General features: G+C 55.5%; 2 protein-coding genes across 3 annotated transcripts in view; one reads left to right on the forward strand and one right to left on the reverse strand.

The window, feature by feature from the left end:
- RSPH14 (radial spoke head 14 homolog) overlaps positions 1–23,418 on the forward strand; it is a 99,274-nt gene that overhangs the window by 10,793 nt on the left and 65,063 nt on the right. The window lies entirely within an intron of this gene.
- GNAZ (G protein subunit alpha z) overlaps positions 3,444–23,418 on the reverse strand; it is a 53,468-nt gene continuing 33,493 nt past the window's right edge. The window contains exon 3 of the mRNA XM_060612589.3: positions 3,444–5,364. Coding sequence (XP_060468572.1) covers positions 5,020–5,364 — 345 coding nt within the window. The 3' untranslated portion in view covers positions 3,444–5,019. The remainder of the gene's footprint in view (positions 5,365–23,418) is intronic.

Genomic DNA, 23,418 nt, shown 5'->3' on the forward strand with positions numbered 1-23,418 from the left:
CCCTACACACTGTGTGCAGCCTGGCTTGGGTGAAGCCGTGAGGGTTAAAACAGGTGTCCCTCCCTACCCAGAGGAGAGCACCAGCTGGGGAGGGAGCTAGGGATGTGAGTCCTCTCCTATGGACACTGGCTCTTCAGCTTCAGAAAGGAGCAGGGTGGGCCTGGGGAGGGACAGGGCATGCCAGGCATGATGTTGGATGCTGTTCTGATCTTGGCAGTTTTGAGGTGCAGGGGAACATCAGAGCTGAAGCAGTGGGAATAGCAGAAGCCTAGGGATAGGGGGTGCTGGAGAAGCAAAACAGGATGTTCTCACCCTTCCACAGTGTGCCTCAGCCAGGCAGCCTTAGCCAGGCAAGCTGCTGCACCCCTTTCTCTCCTTGAAGGCTGCCTCGGGAGGTGGCCCAGAGTAGCCTCCTGCTCCTCCTAGCCCTGACACCACAGAGTACAGGGATGGGGCTGGCTGCCTCAGGGGGGTGGGTCTTTCCTTTCTCACCTGCCTTTAGGATGGGATGCACCCGGCCCCAGGCACATCCTCAGCCTGATAGTCCTTGGTGGGCAGTTGCCCCCTTCCCAGACTTAGCAAATGATGATGCCCACCAGTGGGGACACTGCCCACCTGGTTCCCAGCCTGGTGCACCTGCATGATGCCTCCTGTCCTCACCCTCTGCACACACTTGCCTGCTCCAGCCGGAAGAGTCTTTCCCTGTCTGGCCTAGTCAAGGCTGGCCACTGTCCCAGCAGCTATCCTTGTGGTCTCTCTGGGGGTGGGCCATCTTTCTCAGCCTTCTCTATGAGGTCTTTGTAATATACCCAGGTGGTTTGGGACAGCTTGTTACACAAAGAGGGTCAAGACTTTCCGGTGCATGCGCTGGGCAGTACCAGCTGGCCCCTGGCCTTGGACCTACCTCAGCACTGAAGCCCCTCGCCCAGCTCATCTCTTAGTGAGGTGAGCCCCCAGGGTGCCATCCAGCCTTGGTGGGGCCCCCTTGTCCTCATGGTGTACTGCACCCCTCCCTAGCACCTGCCCCTGAGTCAGCAGACCTATAGCCCATGCCTATTTGTCCTAGATGGCCAGGGCCTTGCATGGGCTCCAGGGAAGGTGGACAGATGGAGCACTGCCCCTGGGGTCCCAGGCCTGGTTGGGTCACTTGCTACACAGTGTGATGCCAGGAAGTCATTCCCCCTCCTGGTCTCTGCTTTCTCCTCTATAAAATCGAATCAGTAATCTCAGTGTCCTGAGAGTGGAGGAGGCTGGGATCAGACGAGTGGGTACGGGGCTCAGCGCAGGGCCATGTGGTGTGCAGTCACTGAGGGGAGCTGGGGTTATTGTCACTGACCCATCACACTATCTTGGATGACCGAGAGAACTACAGGGGAGGATGGCAATACCCCCATGAGCCCACAGGGCAGTGTGCCCTGTAAGAGAGCGTCTTTTGTCTTCCTGTCAACCCTGGCCTCCTCTCACTGGTCCCTCTGCTGCTGGTCCTAGAGCTCATTTCTCTCTGGCCAATGCCACCATTGGTGGACCTTTCCTGGGCCTTTCTTTGGCTTAGCATGTGCCTTCTCCATACTGGGAACTGTTTGGGCACAGTAGAGAAAGGAGGTGGGTCAGAATGTGCCAGGTACCCTTCCCACCTTGCCCTGGAGTGAGCACTTTATGCAGTAGAGTGTGGGAAGGAGCGGACATGCAACACCCAGAAGGCTGAGCCCCGAGGGATAGACAGTTCTTGGACTTCAAGGGTGGGGAAAGGCACATGAGCATGATTAGCAGAACAAGAGGAAGACATAGCATGCCCACGAGAGGAAGAACCAGCACAGACAGAGGGTGACTAGACTTATCGTGGGGATCATTTCATAACATATATAAAAATACTGAATTATTGGGGCACCTGAGTGGCTCAGTTGATTGAGCATCCGACTTCGGCTCTGGTCATGATCTCGTGGATTGTGAGTTCGAGCCCTACATCGGGCTCTCTGCTGTCCGCGCAGAGCCCGCTTCAGATCCTCTTTCCCTCTCTCTCTCTGCACCTCCCCTGCCCCCACTCTCAAAAATAAACATTAAAAAAAACCTCTCAATCCCTATGATGTATACTTGAAACTAAGAGGATTGTATGTCAATTATACTTCAATAAAAACAGTCAGCCCATGAAATGAAAAAAAACCCTCACTGAATGCATGGTCTCCAAAATGTGGAAGAGAAGAATATAGAACACATACTTACCAGAGTTGATGAAAGGAGGCAGGGAGGGGTAGTTCATGTAAGTTTAAAAAAAAAAAAAATCAATGCAGATAGATTGCAGCAGAGGGCGGGACATTGAAGAGTCTGCCCACTGGGCTCTGGGGACCAGGCTCTGGGAACTGGGAGGACTGTCCCAGGGAACGCACCTCCCATCCCTGAGCACATCAGGAGAGAAGGCAGAATCCTTCTATTTTCCTTCTGTGTATTTTTAGGTGAAGGATGCTCATGGTGAAATTACTGCTCTTTTCACAGTTGGCATTAAAAGCGTAAAATAAGTCTCAAAGATTTTAAGTCACACGCTATTTCTTCTTATACAAAAGTCCCCTTGGGTTTTTGCTGTTTGGTGATGTGGGAAGGCGTGAAGGGAATCCCCACGAGGCTCGTGGTGGGGGAGGGAGAAAGCCCAATCTGTATGTGTCTGCACGCTGTGTGTCTGCGTGTGTGCGTGCGTGTGCATCTCCACTTGCTGGTCCTCACTTAGGGCTTTGTGTGGGTCCTGCATTTGAGCAGGAGGTGCAGAGTGGCTCTGGGCTCCCCATGGGATGCTGTCTGTCTGGTGCAGAATGATCAGGGGCAGAGCCAGACAAGAACCCCAGGCTTGGGAAGCCCTTGCCTCTCTGTTCCGCCAATCCCTGACCTTGACCTTGGACACCTTTTCTCATCTGTAAAATGGGGCACAGCTAACAACCTGCTACCGTAGAGATGTTAAAATAATCTGTAAGGAGCCTAGTGCAGACTGAACAAAGTTTCTTGACTACTAACTAGTGCTTTCCACCACATGGAGATGCCTCTAACCACACAAGCCAGGGTCGGCAAACGGTGGGATAGTGGGGGGACCCCTCCTCCCCACACCTTGTAGGACCCACCCTATACTCTTGGGCATTGTCAGCACCCTCCAGGCTCTCTACCTCTTCCACTCTGTGGGGATGAGTCTGACTCTGGCAGAGGTGTCTTTAGGGTATGACGGGTCTGGGTGTTGGTGCAGCCTGGGCCATTGCTGGGCAGGGGTCTTGGAGCCATCATCACCCCTGAACCTCAGCTCCTCCAGACACAGGGGCCTGGCAGGCCTCCCGCTGTCTTGATTTCCAAATGATTCTGCCTAAATGTGTGGGTTAGGGGAGAGAAAAAGCACCCTGGGCACGGAAGGTGTCTCTGGGCACCCTCCCAGATGTCAGCCGCACACATACAGCACATCAGGACAAGGCTCAGCTCATTCAGGGTATTTTATTTTCTTAAAGTAGACAATCTTTAACTTTCATACAATCACCAGCTCCTCTTTCCCTCTGTACATCTCTTAAAGTCCTTGGCTGTGATTCCACACACTGACCTTGGACATATAGGTACCGAACAGAGGCTAAGAGAAAAGGAGATTTGGCAAGGGCTTTGGCGGTGCCTTCCCTCTCAACAGCGGGGGTTCATATTTACATGCGGCCCTCGGCCAAGGTCCTTCCATGATGGTGGGTGCCACAGGCCCTGGGACATGAAGGGCCAGAGTGCGAGGTCCCAGCAGGGCCTCCCTCAGGCTACAACGCTCGCTGAGCCTTCACAGGACTTGTAGCTGCTCTCAGCCCATCTCAGGTGTAAGGTGTGCAGGGGCCAGGGCCCCATCTCTTGCTTCCCCTTCCTCCACTTGCAAAGCCAATGGATAATTTACTCTTTAAATACCAAAGACATTTAGCTATTGTTCATTCGCTCCTAGGTGAGGAACCTTCTTTAAATACATCACATTTATTTTCTGAAATAAAAACGAAGCAGAAATCGCACCAGTAACAAGAGGACGCTGCACAGGCTTATGTACAACGCGGCCCCACGAGGCTGCCACAGGGCGGCCGTCCGCCCCAGTGTCGCTCGGGAGCAGAGGGACAGACTCATCCAGATAACAACTTTTACACTCAGCAAGCCAGACACAAAAAGGACCACCTGAAAAAAAAATATGTTTTGAAAATCTGCATTTTAAAAAAGAATACTCAACTGCATTTGAAATTTTCCATATTTCTGCGAAACACCACGAGATTTGGCCAAAAAAAAGGATGTCAGAGAAGAAAAACCAGGTTTTGATTTATAAAACATCAGACTAGTAGAAGAAAAGCTGGAACCCAGCTGGCCTAGTTTGAAACAAATCGTGCCACTCATGTTATTGTGTGGATTTTTGCTGCATATTTTGAAGCTGTTTAAAAAGAGCTGTGAGTGGCTAGAGGTCTGGTTAGTGCTGTTATCTGGCCTTGCACCCTGGTTCCAGAACGAACGTGGTACAGAGTAGGCCAGCAGTAGGCGTGGCCAGCAGGGAAGGCGCATGGACCCTGCTCTGGTCCTCCCTCCTGGTCAGCAGCAAGGTCCCCAGTCCCAAGCTTGGGCAGAGCTGGCTTCCTCCAGATGACCCAGCCGCCTCTCCTCATAGTCCCACGAGGACCCCCATGCAGAGCGGGGCCGGCTCGGGAAGGCAAAGTGAAGGGGGCATAAAGGGCTCATAGTGAACATGGTGACAACTGCTTAAGTCTTCAAGAGGCCTCAACGCTTTGGGGAACTTTGCCATCTCCAGACTGTGTGTGTGCATATGTGTGTGTGTGTGTGTGTGTGTGTGTGTGTGTGTGTCTACCTACCTAGCAATCTATCCGTATATATTTATGTTTGCGGAAATGTGGGGGCCAAGGAGGTGGAGGGCCGGGGGGGGGACATTTTTCAGGTCCCCCGTTTTCTGCCCCTAGGCTGGGTCTCCCTAGCACGAGTGGGGGTGTGACACCCCAGGGGTTTCGCCACAGGCAAACTGGCCTGCCCAGCTCCTCAGCAAAGGCCTATGTACTTGAGATTGTTCTGTATGATGACGTCTGTCACCGCGTCGAAAACAAACTGGATGTTACTGGTGTCGGTGGCGCAGGTGAAGTGGGAGTAGATCTCCTTGGTCTCCTTGTTGCGGTTCAGGTCCTCGAACTGCCGCTGGATGTAGACAGCGGCCTCCTCGTAGGTGTTCTGGCCCTTGTACTCAGGGAAGCAGATGGTGAGCGGGATGCGCCGGATCTTCTCCGCCAGCAGGTCCTTCTTGTTCAGGAAGAGGATGAGTGAGGTGTTGATGAACCAGTTGTTGTTACAGATGGAATCAAAAAGGCGCAGGCTCTCTGCCATTCGACTCTGCAGGCAGGAAAATGCTGGTGTTAATCAGGGGATGCAGCAAGGAAAGGCCCTAGACCCACAGCCCTTCAGAGAGAAAGGCCCCTTGGGAAGGTCTCCCAGCCCAGCACTGGCCCTGCAAAATTCACCCTTTTATTGGGAAGTCTTCCTCTGCGAGGCCAAGTCTGTCTTCACCTGCCTCCCACAGGCTCTGGAGCCCCTACAGTGGCTGGCACCGCCCTCCGCGCCCTGACACTTGTTAGTAATGGGCGCTTCTGCTTCATCGGTGCCTCCTCTGTGGCTCGGGGCTGCTTCATGGCCTCCCTTAGCGGCAGGGACCTGGGCAACTCCAAGCTCATAGCTAAGGGCCCCATCCCCTGCCACCCCACGCTGGCTCAAGTCCCCCATGCTGCCATCGCATCTCCCTCAATGTGAGCGTGGCCAGCTTCCTGCCCAGCCAGCAGCTCCAGCCCGCTAGGGCTTGGGCCAGTCCTCTAAGCCTCGACCCTGCCATGTGGTGCCGTCAGTCCTCAGCCAGATCTGTGAACTAACAGCCTGTGCTTCCAAAACCGAAGGCTCCAGTCTAGAGAGCTGGGGAAGGCTCAGGCCCCTCTGCCCCGCCCAGGTCATTGCGCTCATGTGAGGACAGAGGCCTACCAGGCTCAGTGACCAGAGTATGGCAATGGCCCTTATTTACCCCCTTCTTTCTGAGGACCTTAAATGGGTTGTAGTAACTGAGTTTTTAGGGAACATAATGTATTTTTCTGACTCCCAAACTCACCACTCACCATTTCCACAGAGAACTGACAATTCTAGCTTCTAAAAAGAACTGCTGGTGAGTTACTATGGTGAAAGCTGCCCCTCGTTTTAAAATAAAACGAACAAGCCAAATGTCCGAACAAAGCCCGGAACTAGTTTAGTTTAGATCCAGGGTGTCAGAATTAAGGACTTTCTGACTAGATTATATCACCGGTGACATGGTAACAACAAAGGAAGCTGCAGCTGGTGCTGATGGTGTGGCCATGGCATGCCAATTTGTTCAGTCCTTACACCTTCTGATTCCCATTTTACAGATGAAGAAACTGAGGCTTGGAGAGGCAGGAAATGTGCTCCATGTTCCACAACCAGGAGTTCAGGCTCACTTGGAGGGTGGATGGGCAGCACTGTTGGACCCAAGTGAGATCACCCCAGGTGGGGCTGTCCAGGAGGATGCCACAGTGAAACCCTGCTCTCCCAGAGATCCTGAGTTGTCTGAGATACACGGTCTAATAGCATCAGTGCTAGGAAGGAACCAGGTTGAGTGGGGAGAGGATGCCCAGAGGTACTTGTCATTACTCTCCAACCTCAGAGAAGCGGTCTTCAGATCCCGTATTCCACCTTGGAGAAGAGGTTTTCCAAAACCAATCTTGTGCCTTCTTTAGAATGAGCTAAGAAATACCAGAAACCCTGGAAAGTGGGTGGTTTCAGGTCTTGGGGAAGCAGGGGCGGGGGGGACCCTTCTCCAGAGAGAAACAAGATGCAGGATTCCCATCCCCAGCAGTGCCTGGAGGAGTCACATGATGTTCCCAAAAGTGAGATAAGTGGTGGTCTAGGAATGTCACATTCTGCTGGAGACTAATTAGCTCTAATGGATTTCTGGAAGCCACACTGTAAAGCCTAACAGAGCTATCAATTCTCACAGGAATGATGTCATAATCAGGGGCTGTGCTTCTGACCCCAAACTTCACATCAGATAAATAACAGAAACAGTCATTAGCACGTATGCATGAATTCAATGAGCAAACACTTGCTGAGCATGCCCTAAGGGCCAGTGACAGGCCCCAGCTCTCATGTCAGGTGATGGAGCCATGACAGGTGCCCAGGACTCAGAGGGGGACGGGCTGGCCACCAGCAGGTAGGACCCAGCAGGCCAGTTCCCGGGGTATGGAGCTGGTGTTCATGGAGTGGGGGCCAGGCAGAGAAGCCAGGACACAGCCAGGCTCCTAGAATGGGTATCTGCTGGGTCACCTGGGGTGAGAGCCAAGGTAGCTCTTATACCTGGTCCAAGCCCAGCAGCTCTGGGCAGGCTGTAGAGTCTGGGAAGTGGAGGGGCAGGAGGGTGTACTCAGCATGCTGAAACAGCGCGTATGTGCTGGCCGGTGCTCATGCCGAGGCCTCTGCTGGTCGGTCGTTTGAGGGCAGGCCCTGCGTGGCACTGAAGGGGTCAACGGGCCACAGGGCCCCTCCCACCCCATGGCCATCTCAGTTGCTCTTCCTGTTCAATATCCACCCCAGGTTCCTGACTTCAGCCCCAACTGACCAGTCCTTCCTGTCCCATGTGAACCTCTGCCCCACAGACAGCTCTTGGCAGACTTTTTGGTCCTTAGACATCTCCCTGAGCCTCATGTTCCTCTGTACTTGAAAATCTGGGAACTCAGGCACTTTCCTCACAGGGCAGCCATGCCCTTGGCAGTGCCTCACAAACGCTCATAGGATCACTACTGCCTAGGACCACAGGAGTCTCCTTCTTGCTTTTGTGTTTTTTGGGGGCTCAGGTTTCCTGCTTGTCTCTCTTCCTTGGGATAAACCATGGGTAATCACGCTGGCCATCATTTACACACCTGCGAGGTGATAGGCATCAAAGAATAACCACAAAACCTCTATCTGTGTAGATGCCCTGCCTGCATGGGCCCTGCCAGGCAGGATTCAGCACAGCCTGCAGAAGGCACTGACTGGGTACTGGCTTGTAGAAACGCACATGACCTTCAGAGCTTGTGAAGCACCAGGCTAGATGCTGCACTCCACCTGTTATCCCCTACTGCTCTCTGGGTGCTAATGGCCCACAAGGGGTGCCACTTGGCCAGCGCCCCCTGTAGCTGCAAATGAGGCCCCTTGGCTGAGGAGAGCTGGTGACGGTGGGCAGAGTGGAGCTGGAGTCCCCTGGCCTTTTGACTCGGTGCCCTCAGTGCTACTGTCACTGTCGTGTGCTCACTCCTTCATTCCAAGCGCTCCCAGGTGGGCAGAGCAGTGTCCTGACACCTCAAAGCATAAATCATTGAAAAAGGAACGTGCTATTTTGGGCTGTAACTCTGGAAACTGTGTGAAGGTTGCATGAGTGTGAGTATGGGAGGAATGCCACTGGTGTACTTCCCCGCCCAGCTTCCAGGGCCTCCCTTCTCCTCCTCTCCACGTTCTGCTTGCTATGGCCTCACCTAAGACCCCTTCTTCCTGGAAGCTCCTCTACTTCCGCCCCCATATCCCTGTTCACCTCGCAGCAGCACATGTCTGGCTATGCGTCCTGCACCAGGGTAAAGTCCCAGCCCCTCAGTCTGGCCTTTAGGGCTTCCCCTGGTACCTCTCTCTACAGCCCTCGGTAGGTATGCACAGCCTGGACACCAGCTGTGGCCCCATTCTTCTGCTCCTCGGCCTGGGTGGGGCTCCCCCATGTCGCTTAGTTCCCCTATGACTCTGCCCACTTGGTATCATGGGTCAGAGCTGCCGCAGAGGGCCCCAAAGGTGGTAAGAGAAAACTGGGCACCATCCTCTTGAGGTCCAACTGGGCCACTGGGCCCCTACGGCAAATGAAGGCAGGGGCAACTTTGGGATCATCGCTAGTATATCACCCCCTTGTCCTGTGAAATTTCCATTAGCCTGACACAAACATCCTCTTGGACCCAGAATCTGAGAGGCCACCTCTGCAGCCCATGGCTGTGCTGTGAGCAGGAGGCTACAGATTTCACACGTGGGGAGATGGGGGCCCAGACAGGCTGACTCCCAGGGCTCCGTTAAGAGCCCTGTATCTCCAACAACCGCTTGCTCTTCCAGGAAGAAGCCCTTCTTGCCTTTACCGCTCCAGCTGCCAGTGGAGCAGTCATGGTTGTTTCACCCAGGAGGCAACACACCCACTAGCAGCTGCCTGCAATGCCAGCCGGGGGCTCTGAGGCCCACCCAGCTCTCCCCAGGGCCTGCTCACCAGAAAAATGGCACTTTCTAGGAGTCTGGGATTTGTCTGCGCATTCATTTATATAAATAACATGGAGCAGATGATTCCCATCAGAAGCTTATGCAGTGGCGGGAATCTTACTGCCCAATGGTGAGAAATGAGTGATTTGCAACAAAGCATGTCAGACAGCAAGAGGCAGTTGGGTGGCTGGATGTAATCCCTGGGGTGGTAAAGAAGTAATTTCTTGGCCATTTGCAAAAAGAAAGCTCCTGCTTGGACAGGTCCAAATATACTCAGTGTCACTGAATGAACTTTCTCCCAGGGTGGCCTGTGGATGTCACGAGGCTGGACCTAATGGCCTGTTGCTAAGGAGCTAGCTGGCCTGTGAGTCTGGAGTCTCTGTTCAGTGCTGAACTTGGCAGCAGAGGCCTTCACCAGGCACATGGCTACCATGTGATAGCACCCATGGTCGCCTGGATGGGACCAGCTACATTTTGAGGCCAACAGCCAGGGTGAGCTGGGATGCAAAGGAGAGCCTGCATGTGGTGGTGGTGGTGGTGGGGGGAGTTGGTACATTGCCCCTTGGTTCTGATTCTCTACGATGGCTCTCCTTGTGTCACAAAAGGGCTGTCCCCTATCCCTGGTTACAAGTACCGGGTCTGGAGCCAGGTGCCTGGTGTTCACTGTCACCACCAGTGTTTGATGTGCCTTGGACAAGTCATTTCTTCTCTCTGGGCCTTGGTTTCCTCATCTGTAAAATGGGATGGTCACGGCGTTCAATGTCAAGATAACTGTGAGGAGGAATAAAGGTGCTGATATGAGAAGAGCCCAGATCTACTGGGCCTTTTCCCATGGCTGCTGCTGCTGCCCACTGGGCACTCTCCCGTGTCACTCACTGCCCCTTGCCCCAGCACAGGGCTGTCTGTTGTCTCCTTTCACCTCTCAGTGGAAGACCTACCTCCCTCAAGGAGGCCTGCGTCCTTGCACTAGGTTCCCTTAGCTTTTTAGTGGGGCACAGGACAGCCCCAAGTGCCAGGCTGAGCACCTCCAGTTACCATCGTTTCCCTGATTTAACAGGTCAGGCCCATGAGCTTTGTCATGACAAGGCAGACTTTGGTTTCCTTGCGTGCTGGCTGGGTGGGAGAGGGCTGTCCCAGAAATCCAGCCTGGAACCCAATCATGGACACTCAGGTACAGCTGCTGCACTTTGCACATGAGGATAATGGGCCCTGCTACAGGCAAAAGGGTCTGTCCAAACGTTTCCCGCACAGCCTCTTCCAGAACATCTGCCTCCTACTGACTTGAGAGCTCATTGGCCTGCCTGAGGTAGAGGGGACAGCGGGTGTCCTCCAGCCGTGGTCCTGGGTCCCTCTCTGAATTCTGGTTCCTTGCATGGCTGGGGCAGGGAGCACTGCTCAGCCCCCTAAGGCACTGTAGTTTCTAGAGGGAGGTAGGGGAACAGGGTAAGGGAGCTGGCTAAGGACTACCAGGTTACCAGCCCAGCCTGCCTTGGGTCTTTCTAACTTGTCTCTCTAGGGGGCTCATTTCAGTCTCCTGCCCTCTTGGGCCATCCTCCCTGCCTCCTGAAGCCTGAGCCAGTTTCTGGTCTCGTGCAGTTTGCCTCCACAGTCTGTGATAGAGAGTGTGGGGTCCTGTGTGCAGCATATCTGCAACTCAACAGGCTTCTGGGGCGGACGAGGGGTGGGGCCTGTTTTTGGAGCTGGGTACCTTACACCATAGCCTGACCAACCCACACAGCAACATACATGTCACTTTCCAGCAGCACCAAACGGTGGGCAGGCAGGCAAGAGAAAGAGGCCCAGGGCCTCAGAGACTCAAGGTCTGACCTCTATCCACCGCACCTCTCCTGATGGCCACCCAGACCTTTGGGTGCCCACAGGGCGGTGCCCTTCCTGTTCTCTCCTCACAGGCCACCACAGGTGTTCTGTTAGGACCCAGGTCCTGTATGTGGTGATTCACTGACCACCACTGGGACTGAGGACTAAGCTGTGGGGAAGGGGCATGGGCATGCTCTGAAACCCTCTCAATTCCCAGATTTATTGACTGAGCTCCTGGGGCTAAAGCTGGACTCCTCAGAGGGGCATGCTGGCCTTTCATGATATGGGTGCTCTCATCTTTCTCCCAGCCCCCACCTCCACGTCACTCCTTGTTCCTGGCCCTCACCTGCTCCGCAGTACCTTACACAGGCTGTCTCTAGTCTGTGTCACCCTGGGCAAAATGCTTGTCTCTCAGTGCCTCAACCCCTCATCTGTGAGAAGGTAGTAAGAGCAGCCTCATCAAAAGGTGTGGCTTTTAATGGAGAAAACGCACACAAAGACTCATACGGTTTCCATCATTGGTTGTGGGGCCCTGGGTCCTCCACCTGTCTCTTGGGCCTTGAGGCCCCATCTAGCTGTCGGGTGGGCGGAGCCATAGGCATGCTGCATGGCCCCTGTCTAGATACAGGCGCTTAGCGAACCTTGCTGCCTTGTTATTATCACACAGGTCCCCCACTATTCTGTTCCAAGAAGAGGTAGGCTGTATGGATGCTGCTCCTTGCTCCCTCTGGGGTCCCCAGAAAGTGGAGTCCCCACACTACAGGTGGCCTTGGTTTCCATACCAGCTCCCAGCTCTGTAGTCCTCCTGGGATACTGGTCCAGTCCACCCTGTTCCCAGTGCCCTCTTCTCTTATGTGGACACACATTCTAGGGGGGCGGGTGGGACCAGCACCTCCTGACCCTCCAGGGTCACACTGGTTTTGGGCAGCCATATGCAAATGCTGACTCATGCTAGACATGCCATCAACTAGACCCTTGGAACATGGGGAAGGCCAAATGGGGGCCTGATGGGTAAATCTGAGTGGGGGATATGCCAGGAGGTGGTAGCATGTGTTATGTTGTGTGGCTGGGGAAGGCTCTGTGCTGACCCGTCCTGTCTCCTTGTCTGCTTACTCTTCACCAGGTTCCCACTCTCCAGGGTCCGGCACAGGGCTCACTGTGGTCACAGCACAGGGCACGGCCAGCTGGTATCCACAGAGGTCTCCAGCTTTAGATCTCACACAAAATGCAGGGGATGTCAAGGTTTCAACTCTTCCCAGCACTAGCCTGAACCCTAGGGTCAAGTTGACCTGGAAACTTCGGCCTGTCAACACTTCAACACCCCTTCACTGCTGAGCCCCTGCAATCCTCACTCCTTCCTTATCTCCCTGGTAGATCCTCTCCAGGTGCCCTTTTGCATGAGATGCTGTTCTAAGCATAAGGGAGACAGAGAAAGAGTCAATGGTTCTGTCATCAATGAGCTTGTCCTGGGCAGGATGGAATGAATGAAGTGGTGTGGCTGTGGAGCGGTCAACAAGGGTCAGAATCCTTGATATGTGAGTCACCAGCTCTCAGCTGTTCTGAGCCTCAGTTTCTCCACCTGTAAAACGAGGTTGAGTAGCGTGCCTCCTCACAAGGTGGCTGAGGACTGAAATGTGACATTCAGGGAAAGCTAAGTCCCCATGCCCAGACACTGTGGCTACTAGCAGCCATCAGGGGTATGACTGAGCCAAAAGAGGAGGCTTCCTGGAGCAGGGGGTATCTCTACCGGGCCTTATAGGGGGTAGGGCTCTGAAAGGAAAAAGGAAGGGCAGGGAAAGGCCCTGGAGTAAAGACCAGCCAAGGCATAGAGCTGCTGTGTGGGTAAGCTGGGAAGGGTGGTAGAAGGGATGCAGCAGGGGGCCAAGGCCTTGGCACTGGCTCAGCTGGGGCCTCAGAGCCCAGGTGGGACTCAGTTTCCTCATCTCTAATATGAGGTCTCAGTTTTGCTATAACCTGGAAAGCTCAAGTCTGCCTGTTGTAGAAAAGCCTGGAGTGTTTGTTCATGGGAACTGTGAATTCGGCTTTTCACACTGGAAGTAAGGCTGGAGGCTGGGCTATGCACATGAATGAATTCCATTCACCATGGATGGAGCCAGCCCCATAGCTGCCCACCCTGCAGCTGAGCCACCGGGCCTAGCCCCGGGCAGCAGAGTGCCAGGTGCCAAGGGCGCCAAGGGTGGGACCTGGGCACTGAGGCTGCCTGGCAGCGCCATGGCCGGATGGGCCAAGGGGGAGGTTTCATATGGGGCTGGACATCAAATTGGCACCCTTCACAAAGTAACAGCCAAGCCTCTGGCCCCTCTGGGCTCCCTCTGTGGTGGAAGCTTGGGGGCACCAAAGACGGGGGCTCCCCGTCAGCTGGCAGGGCATGGTCTGAAGGGTGGGGCATTGCTGACCCGGTGAGTGGCATGTCCCAGTGGGCAGTCTGGTGCCCACCCTCAGTGCAGTGCCAACTGCCTCTTCCCACTGCATCGCCAGCAGAAGCAGGTGAGGCCCGGAATCCTGTGCTCTGGGACTGGTGGGCGGGAGGAGCCTCCGAGACTTCCCTGGCCCATCCTGAACCCTACCAAGGTGAAGTTGGCTTTGCTGTCTCCAGACTTTTCCAGCAGAAATAGGGGGAGTGGGCCCCACCCTCAGACCTATGCCCCAAGGTACTGGCTGGAAGGAGCAAGGGGTGGGTAGGGCCTGTGTTAGGTGTGTTTGCAGCTGTGGACTGGTGTAAAGACAGGGTTCTGCCTCCAGAGTAAAACCACTCCAAGGATGGCGTCAGTCAGTCAGGGAAACAGCTTATTCTTTGTCTCCAAAGAAGTGGGGAGGCAGGTCTTTGGCGCTAAGACAAACATATGTGTATGTTTCTCTTCCTGTAAAGCTGCAGAGAAGTCTAGAGTGGCCAGGGGATGCTCAGATGGCCCTGCCAGGTGGCTATGAAAACGAGGCTGATCTAGGGATGAGGAAGAGGCCAGCCTGGGCCCAGACTGCAGGCTGCCCATTGGCTCAAAACCCTTTGCTTCCCCAGCCAGTTCATAAGTCCACTGAGGGTCCTCATTCTTCCAGGGTTCAATTCCCTTTTAGGCTCTAGCTTGTCCAAGAGGAGCTCACCCTGGCCTGGATCTACCCTCAATTTGAGGGGTACAGGCAGAAGGCCTCCCCCGGGGAAAGGGTGGTGGTGGCAAGAAACAGAGCAAGAGCCCCATCCTGAGCTGGAGGCCTCCTCACACCGTACCTTGGGGGCTGTCCCTAAGGGAAGCAGTGGAAGAGGGACAGGTACTGTTAGGGGCAGGAGACAGGGTGGGATCTAGGGGCAAGAAGGATGCTAGACCAGCAGAACCTCATCTAGGCACAAGGCCCTGTGCTGTTTTCACAAAGATGCTGTTTGGTCAACGTTCGGATACTCCGCTCTCCTTTCAGAGGAGTTACGGACTCAGTGAGGAACCGGGGTCAAACAGCGTATCTGGGCTTCAAGACATCCTTTGCCATTCACCTCTGCTGAGAAGCATCTCCAGCCAACATCCTGCCTATCTCTACACCCCACCACACCCCACACCGAAATCAGGCAGTGCCCAAGACTTTCTGAGGTGTCCCTCTGCGGCTGGGCTGAGCTCACCTCCCTTGCCTGGTGGGAGCCTAGAGATTTGTGGCTGTGCCCCTGACCGGCAGACAGACGGCTATGCTGCAGGGAAGTCTCTCTTGGGCTTTGCCACTCTCCTTTTGAGCCGGAGGGGGAGGCCACTGTACACACTCCCCTGAACTCAAGGAGCTTGGGATGCAGTTGGGAGGTGATGGTAGGAGGAAGGGATGGGCAGACAGACAAAAACCACTCAGTGAGGCAGCACGACTGCTCCTGCTTGGCAGAGGCCCAGTGCGGGAGCAGGGGGAGGAGGCCTGAGTCATTTCGGCTCATGCCTGCAGGGATGGGGACAGGATGCTCGGAGCTCCCCAGGCAGCCCCAGCTCAAGGTTGTTGCCTGCTGGAATCCATGTTTCTTTACCTTCTTCCCCTGCCGCATGGTATGTGTCCCCTCATTGGAACTGTCTCCCGGAAGGCAGGGCCTGTGTATTCGGCTCACCCAGGCCTGGATGGAAACCACCATAACTGTGCAGACAAGAGGGCAGATGTGGTTACGGTCCAGCTGCCAACAGGGAGACAGTGGGTAAGGAGGCCTCTGAGTTGCCCTCTGTGCTCACCAAGCTGAGAGCATGGCAGCCCCTGGGGTCCTTCCAAATGCTGAGCTGCTGAGAGTCTGTCATAGCAGCTGCCACCCAGGGTGGCTGCTCCCCTCCCTCTGTTGAGCCGAGTACTCAGATGCTCAGCAGACTCACTGCTGTTTCCATGACAACTGAGGAGAAAGCCTCCACCCTCAGAGCCTCACACAGCAACACAGACCGATGGCGGGAGGCTGCCGATCCTTGAGCTGGGCCAGGAGTCCCTTCCCAGGGGCACACGGGCCTGGCCCTGGCTGGCTGGAATGACCAATATTGTCCATCACTATCTACTTGTTGGGGGGTAGGGGAGGGTCTTTGGGAGCTGAGTGGACCCCACTCTTCCTGAGGGACAGGGTAGTGGACAGAGAAGAGGGGAGGTCCTTCTGTGACCTACTCCTGGCTGGAGCACCCCTGGGTGGAGGGGGCCTCCCGATGGAAGAGGAGGTGAGGTGCTGGTAGTGTCACTGAAGGTCGTGTCACTGATAGTGTCTGGCCCTTGGCAGAATTAGCCTGTGGCAGTGTTAACCTCAACAATTGCCCCTGATGGCTCTGGGCCTTGCTTCTTCCTTTGTGTGGAGGCTACCCTGATGCCTAGATGTCCAGTTGTGTTCATCTCAGAGAAGAGGCTTGTAAGAGGCTCCCAGACATGCCACGGAGGGAAGCCACAGTGGGGTTCTTCCTGATATTTCCATTTTACATAGAAACTGGGGCTCAGAGGGTTAACCTGGACTGCCCAGGCCCCGCTGCCAGGCCTACCACCCCCATCGCCCAAGGAGAGCCCCCCGTACAACGACAGCCACCCAGGCCTGGTCATCCCCCACTGCTATTGGCTTCAGGAAAGGGGGACGTGTCTGGGGACAGAGCTGGATGACCAGGGTCACTTCCAAACCAATCTGGTTAGCATTTCCTACTTCTTCCTCGCACAAACCTAAATGCTGCCTTGCCAGACTAGAGAACTGGATTAATGAGGCTAATGAATCAATGAGCCCCTGACTGCCTCTAGAGCCAATGTGCAGGGACAGCACAGAGAGGAGAGCCACCAGGGCAATGTGGGCAAGCCAGGAAGCACTGTTGCTCACCCTCGTCCCCTCCTCCAAGGCATTCAGGACCCCTGGGGTGAGCAGCACTCCCCCTCAGGACAGCCCTGCTTCCCACTGCTGCCAGGCCCAGGTCGGTTGCACCCACCCCCCAAACTTAGGCCCTCAAGGCCCTGGAGATGCGCTGCCCCCATAGCTGTGTGTAAACCCTCAAGATGCCCAGGCTGAGACAGACGGACACAGCCCTGTCCACACATAGGGACAGCAGCTCATGCCCCTCCTTCCCCTCTATCTGTCGCAGCAACTGGGGGCTTCCTCTCCTCAGCACCGCCACACCCTCCCACTTGATGTCTTCCTATCCCATCCTGTTCTCATGTCCCTGGGCCCAGCCACAGGCCTCCCCAGTGTAGGCCATGGTTACCCCTGCTCTCTGACCCTTGGTCAGATGTCCACTCAGATCAGCACCCACCCCTCTTCCATCTGACCCCTTTATCTCTCTGACTTACCAGCTTTAGGGCTCCCCGGGTGGCATGTGTGGATAGGCTGAAAGGGTCAGCAGCTGAACCCTTAGCAAGTCAGGAAGCAACCCTACAGGGTGAGGGCCTGAGTGAGGAGCCCTCAGACTGTCTGCTCCAACAGGGCTACCCACCCACTCTGCGGCCAGATCCATGGAGGGCTGCCTTGGTTCTCCTTGAGCTTTACCTTACCCGAGAGCCTTGGGTCCTGCGAGCCATCAGACGGCAGTTACTTTGGGCTATCATGCAATGAGTCACAACAGAAATGTGGTCAATAGGCAATAATGAGAGAAGGCTGGAGGCCCAGTGTCCCACCCACTGAGCACCACTGTTTGGGTGCAGCAGCACTGAGATGCAAGCCCAACCTCCCCTGGCTGCTTCGGCTGCCCTTTTCTCCGGACCTCAGTCAGTCCCTTGGATACACCTTAAGCTCCTACCGAATGTAGTGCACACTCCTGCCTCGAGGGACAAACAGAGAAGAGCAAGGAGCAGTCCTGGCTTATGAAAACCGAGTCTCCCTAGGGGAAGGACACACATGCCACCAACTGTCCGGCACCACCCCATGCAAGCTTGAGGGCAGGTGGCACGAAGTGGGGTGTGCCAGCTGGGCTGGGCACTGATGAATGAGCTGATTTCTGCCACTAGAGGAGGAGGCGGCACCCCAGGCCATGGGCACAACCCTAGCAGAGGCCAGGTGTGTGTGTGGGGCTACGGTGTGCAGAGGGCCCAGTGTCAGGCTGTGGGCTCTGCCCGCATCCTGTCCCATCGATGGTACTTCCAGACACACCTGGAAGCTGTCCACACCTCTCCTTCCCAGTGCTACCATCTCTTGCCAGACTGTCTCCCTGCTTCTGCTCCGTGACTCTGTCATGGCCCTATCACTGCAAAGCCTAACCCTTCCAGTCGCTTCTATCACAGTGGATGATACCATGCTTTCCGCCAGCTCCCTGACTCATCCTGCCCCTCCCCGCCTGAGGGCCTCCACCACTGCTATGCTTTTCCTTCCCTTGGGTTCCCACAGAGAGGATCAACTCCCCAAGGCCTTCTGTGAGCCCCCTATCTGAAGCACCCGCCCTAGTCACTACCTTAATTTGCTACACAGCTTCAGGCCCAATTGGATCCTGCTCTTGGTATTGCTCATCATCTGCCATGAACACAGTGCCCCGTCCGTCAGGGGCACTGGTCTCTCCAGTGCCCGGCCAGGGTGGTCTGCTGGATGCAGGGTGATGGCAGCAGGGCCAGATGGTGCACGCTGTCGGCAATCTTATTGGCATCACAGCCGTGTGCGGGGCTGGGGTGGGGTGGGAGGAGCCGTGGGTGCAGAGTGCCCCTGCCCCACAAATGGCCTGCAGGCCTCATACTGCCCCTGGCCTCCTCCCCTGCCCGGGACCCCAAATGTGTGGCAGGGACTACTGAGGACAGCAGGGCTGGGCCTCCCTCTCTGAGACAGGCCTTATGCTGCCCTGGTCTTTCACAGACAGTTGGCCTGTGTTCTTCCTCACTTCAGCTCAGTTGTTCAGTGGCTCAGTCTGGCAAAACTAGCCGAAAAGGTGTTTGCTAAGTAGGCGCTCTTCTGGCTTTAAAATGATCAGGAACTGCCTGATCCTGTGTCTTGGTGGATGTGGTCTCAGGTTTATTTTCCTACTTCAGCCCCTTGTGGCCAACCCCAGGGGGTTCTGTGTAGAGGCCCCAGGCCCCGACTCCACTGGTGTGTTCCCATCCACACCTTGTGAGGTGGGTCTGCCTGGCACCTGCTCCTATCACCCCCAGCCTCTGCTGCCACCTGGGGACGGACAGTCCTGGGGCCACACAACTCCCTGGCTAGAGTGGAGATTAGCATGTGACACAAAAAGATTAGCAACTCAGGGTGGCACACCTCATGCCCTTGGACAGTCCAGGTTTTCATGGGGCCCCTGACCTTCCTATCACCTTGTCCTCTCCTTCTCTTCCCCAGATCTCTCCTGCCCCAGGGCCCAGCTTGCTGCATGTCCAGGCAGGGAGGGAGGGGGACAGGAGGCTCAGAAGTGGCCCATTTTAAAGTGCTCAGCCCTGCAGGCCTTGGGCCAGCAACGGATGGGGCTTCTCTGGGTTGGGGGTGTGTTCCGACCAGTCCAGAAGTCAGAGTCATTGCTTGCCTGTCCCTTTGCCCCCCAATCCAGTGACAATTGCAACGCTCATAGTAACAGCACTGGCCAGGCCTGCTACTCAAACAGCAAAGCCTGTTTAAACAAGATAACAGGCTGCCAGTAAAGCTGAAATTCGGGTCTTAATAGCCTAAAACCCTCCAAACCTGCCAGAAACGGGAGACAGCTACTTCCTGCCTCCCATAGCAGTTCAGCTTTGGACCACCCGCCGCTGATACTTCTCACCCAGCTCGGCACCCACCCTCCACTCCCCTTCTGTGGGCCATTTTGTCTGCTGGCCCCTGTTTTCCCCATGTATACATGGAGGGGACTAGGGAGACCCAAAGTAATAGCAAGGGTGGCAGCCTCCCAGTCCCTGAACTCTCATGCCCTGGGCAGGGGAGAGCCATGGGTCCTCCTTATAAGGTGGTAGAGAGAGGGACCAGCTGAGCAGCCTGAAGTTTCCTCATCCGTGTGGTGGGGGCCACACCCCGCCAGGGTGAGGGTCTTAGAGGTTTGTGTGCAGGGCCCCATGGCTGCATCTGGGGGTCTAGTCTCTGTCCTCTGACCTGCCTTCGTCTTCCCACCTGGATGTCAGCCCCTGGAGAGAAAGGGCTGGGGCCTGGGTGCCACCGACTCTCCCAGGGTGCCTGCCTGGCACAGGGCTGAGAACCAACGTGCCTGAATACAATTGTGGTCAGCCCAGCTTGCCCCCTTCCATTTCTTCTGTGGCCAACCACAACCCACACAGCCATCCGAGCTCTGAGTGCATGCTGTGCCCCAGCCCCATGGATTGCCCAAACTCCCCAGGAGGTGCGCAAGGGACAAGGGGCCGGGAGCTATGCCACTGGGCCAGCCTGGACCTGGGCAATCTAGGCCACACAAAGCCCTGGGGCTCCCAATTGCCGAGCTGTCCCCCTGAGAGTCTGAGCGGGTGTCACCAGCACCCCAGACACACACACATCACTTGGTTTTGCTTTCTGCTCTCACTGAACCTCGGAATCAACTTACAGGATCTTAAAGCCAGAAAGGACCAGAAAGGACCATCCCTCTCCCACAAGTATCTGCAGAGCCCTGGGGTGACAGGACCCTGGGGCTAGTGTGACATGGGTGGTGAGCAGCCTGTCACTTGAGGGGACAGATTAGGTATGAGAAACAACTCCCAGTTTGGGGTAGCAAATTCCCAGGGGAACACTGGAAACATCTTCTCTGAAAGGTTCCTGGAGTTCCCATATTCTGCTCTCTCACTTCACACCCAGCCCCAGACAGGGGAGGGGCCCCTGGGCCACCCAGCAGATTATTGGCAGTACTGGATGAAGTCTAGGCTGTGGCCCCACCTGCCCTCACCTTAACCCCCTGCCCCCCCACCGCCTCAGGCAGGAGCACGTCTTTTAAAGCCCCAATGCATTTTTGCTTTAGCTGAAATGAGAACTGTTTCCTATTTGTTTTTGTGTTAAATCTTGCCAGCTTGATCTAAGTCCCCCTGCTGTCAGTCACCGATGGGAAATTAGCAAACAGCAGGATGCAGGTTCGTGAAGACTGGAAACTGGCAACACAGATTACAGGCCTGGCCCAGGGCTTGCAGACCATCACTGTCACTGAGGGAGGAAACAGAGCACAAAAAACTCTCCCAACTTTAGCTCCAGAGGACTCCTCTGGAACCTACTAGCCTAACACCCTTGTCTAACTCTGTTCAACAAGGAGCATGCTTCCGTACTCCTGGGCCATACCTCCAGGAGCAAAGGCTGCTGAAACCACTGGCAGCCAGTTCCTGCAGAGACATGGGAAACTGGGGACAGGGTCGGTGGGGTGGGGGGCGGGGGGAGATGTCCCCATTAAGACACCTTAAGGGGGAACCTCTGGCTGTGGGTCATTACTGCCCTAACCCTGGCTTCTCCATCTGCAGGGGATGAGGGAGGCTAGTGCAATCTTCTGGGTCTTCTGGGATCTCAGCTCCGTTGAGAATCTGATCAGTGGCAGAGGCTCTCCAAGGAAGGATTGCCCATGCATGTGTGTTGGTGCAGCCACACAATGGGAGTGTGATTTAGGGAATTCTGCAGGCCCATGGGACCCTCCATGGATCCCAAGCACTGCCAAAACAGGGGCCTCCCCCTGGGAATGGCTGTTGCTGGCCCAGTGCCTGACACTGCATTTGCCCGAGGTGGTGGCTGCTGGCTTTATCCTGCCCAGGAGGATACAGGTACAGTACCTGTCATTGGTTCATTGATACACCCTGTACCCTGCTAGGTTCTCAGCAGCAGACAGTGCTTTCTTGGTGCTCACTCTGGCCAGCTCTGTCCAACCCTCTCAGGTCATTTACAGGTGAGGTAGGGAGGTGAGACAAAGTGGGTGGTGTTCCATTTTTGGCCTCAAGTCCTCGTCTTCACTCGGGAGACAGTCTTGGTCTTCAGGATGTGCAGATCATGTGTCATTGCCCCCTGGGCGGCCCCCAAACACCTCACCCCACCTGCACCTGTGCCCACCTGCTTCACCAGGGCTGTGCCAGCCCATCCTCCCAGACAGGCAGTGTCGGGGGAGAGAATGGGGTAGCCCAGGGTGACGCCCAGGTAAGGCCACAGGTGGGTAGGACAGTCTGGGCCTAGTTACAGAGCCAGAGCAGTTCTGCCTTGCAGACAGAGCACTAGGTGGGAACAGGGACAAGATTTGAGGGAAGGGTGAGCCAGGGGCCAGCTAGTCAGTGGTCACAGTCACAGTCTCACTGACTGTAGGCTAGACTCACACACTGTGAGAGCTCTGGGGGAAGTCAGGCCTCCAACTTCTACAGGTTCCTTGCTGACCAGATGAGACCTCCTGCCCCGCCCCCCTCCGCACCCCCCCCCCCCCCCAATACCACTGTAGCCAGGGGAACTGGGATGCCCCTAGGAGGAACCTGTCCTGTCCCAGACCTGGCAGTGCCCCAGTGCCTTTGCTCTGAGAGCTTTGTGCCAGGTTCCCCGGTCAGGAGGGGTACAAAAAGCCAAAGTGTCTGAGTGTCAGAGCAGAGCATGATAGGCCTGTCCAGCACTGCCCTTATCCTGATTCAGTGGGGTCTGTAGCCTCTGTGATATGATGTGATGTCATGTCTTAAGAGGCACTTGAAGCCTGGCCCTGGGAGGGGTGTGTGGGATTAAGGGGGGAGGTGGGCAGGATGGCTACCGATAGGCTACCTGGGGAGCAGACTACCCTGGGGAACCAGTCTCAGCTCAGGCCACACATGGCCCCAGCCTGCTATATGGTGGGCTGGCCTTAGCTTTGGCGGAAGGTGGGGGGGGGGGGGTTGCTCAGCTATATGCAGGCTCAGCCCACTTGCTTGTCCAGGGGGAGGTCATGGCAATTTCTCATGAGAGGAAAATGAAATGGCAAGATGGTACCATGTTCCCCATGGGCCTGTGCTGATTCCCATACCACCTTCCCTGTCACTCAAACCAGGGTCTAAACTCCAGTGCCTGTACTCTCCAACAGAGCACCAGCCCCACAGTTCCAGGCGCTGAGGCACCAAAAACAGGCACAGGTAATGGCAAATATCATCAAGACTATGTCTTGTCCTTGAGCTGAGGGGCTGTTTCACTTTACAGATGAGGAAGTCAAGACTGGATCAGATCATCCAAGCTGAGAATGGGCAGGACCAGGGGCCTCATCTGGCCAGGTACTGCTCCCTTTTGCCTTCTGGGATCCTGTCCTTGGGCAGAGAAGGCTAAAAAGGGAGCCAAAGGGGATGTACCTGGGAGCCCAGTGGGCACTGAACAAAGCACCATGGAGTAGAAGTCTCCACTTAGTGCCTTTCCTACTGGCCCAAGGGTGGGAAGCCACCCAAGAACCAAAGGTTGCCTCAGTCAGCCCAGGGCCTTTGGCTGAATGGGTTTATTAATGAAATTAGAGAAAGTGCATGAGCCAGGGCTATGCCAACTGGAGGTGAGGAAGGCAGGATTAGAGTGAGCTGTGGCCCGGGCTCCTGGGCCAGCCTGAGCGTTTGTTCTCTGGATCTGAGGACATGTGTCCAGTCGGGAGCCATGTGCAAGGGGAGTAGGAGTGCCTTTTGCTCCACTGTCAGATACCCAGGGCCCCTCCCCTTCCCTCAGCTGACTGCTACTCTAATCTCCCCAGAAACTCTAGACTGTCAGAGCCAGTGGGGCCTCAGGGGCCCTACAGATGGGTAAAAAGGGGTCCTGCAGGTAACCTGTTAGCACAGAAGCATTTCTGGTGTTGTTCAGGGCAGTTGAGGGACTCCCCTGGGTTGCAGACGTCCTATGTCCCCATCTCTGCAGGTTACTGAGGGTCCCCAGCTCAGCTTGGCCCCCACTACTCTCAGCCTCCTTCCTTCAGTCTGTTTTTTCTTTTTTTATAATCTTTTTTTTTTTTTTTTTTTAGAGAGAGAGAGAGAGAGAGAGAGAGAATGCGAGCAGGGGAAGGGCAGAGA

Source organism: Panthera onca, chromosome D3 (assembly GCF_046562875.1).
Source record: "Panthera onca isolate mPanOnc1 chromosome D3, mPanOnc1 haplotype 2, whole genome shotgun sequence".
Taxonomy (NCBI): Eukaryota; Metazoa; Chordata; class Mammalia; order Carnivora; family Felidae; genus Panthera; species Panthera onca.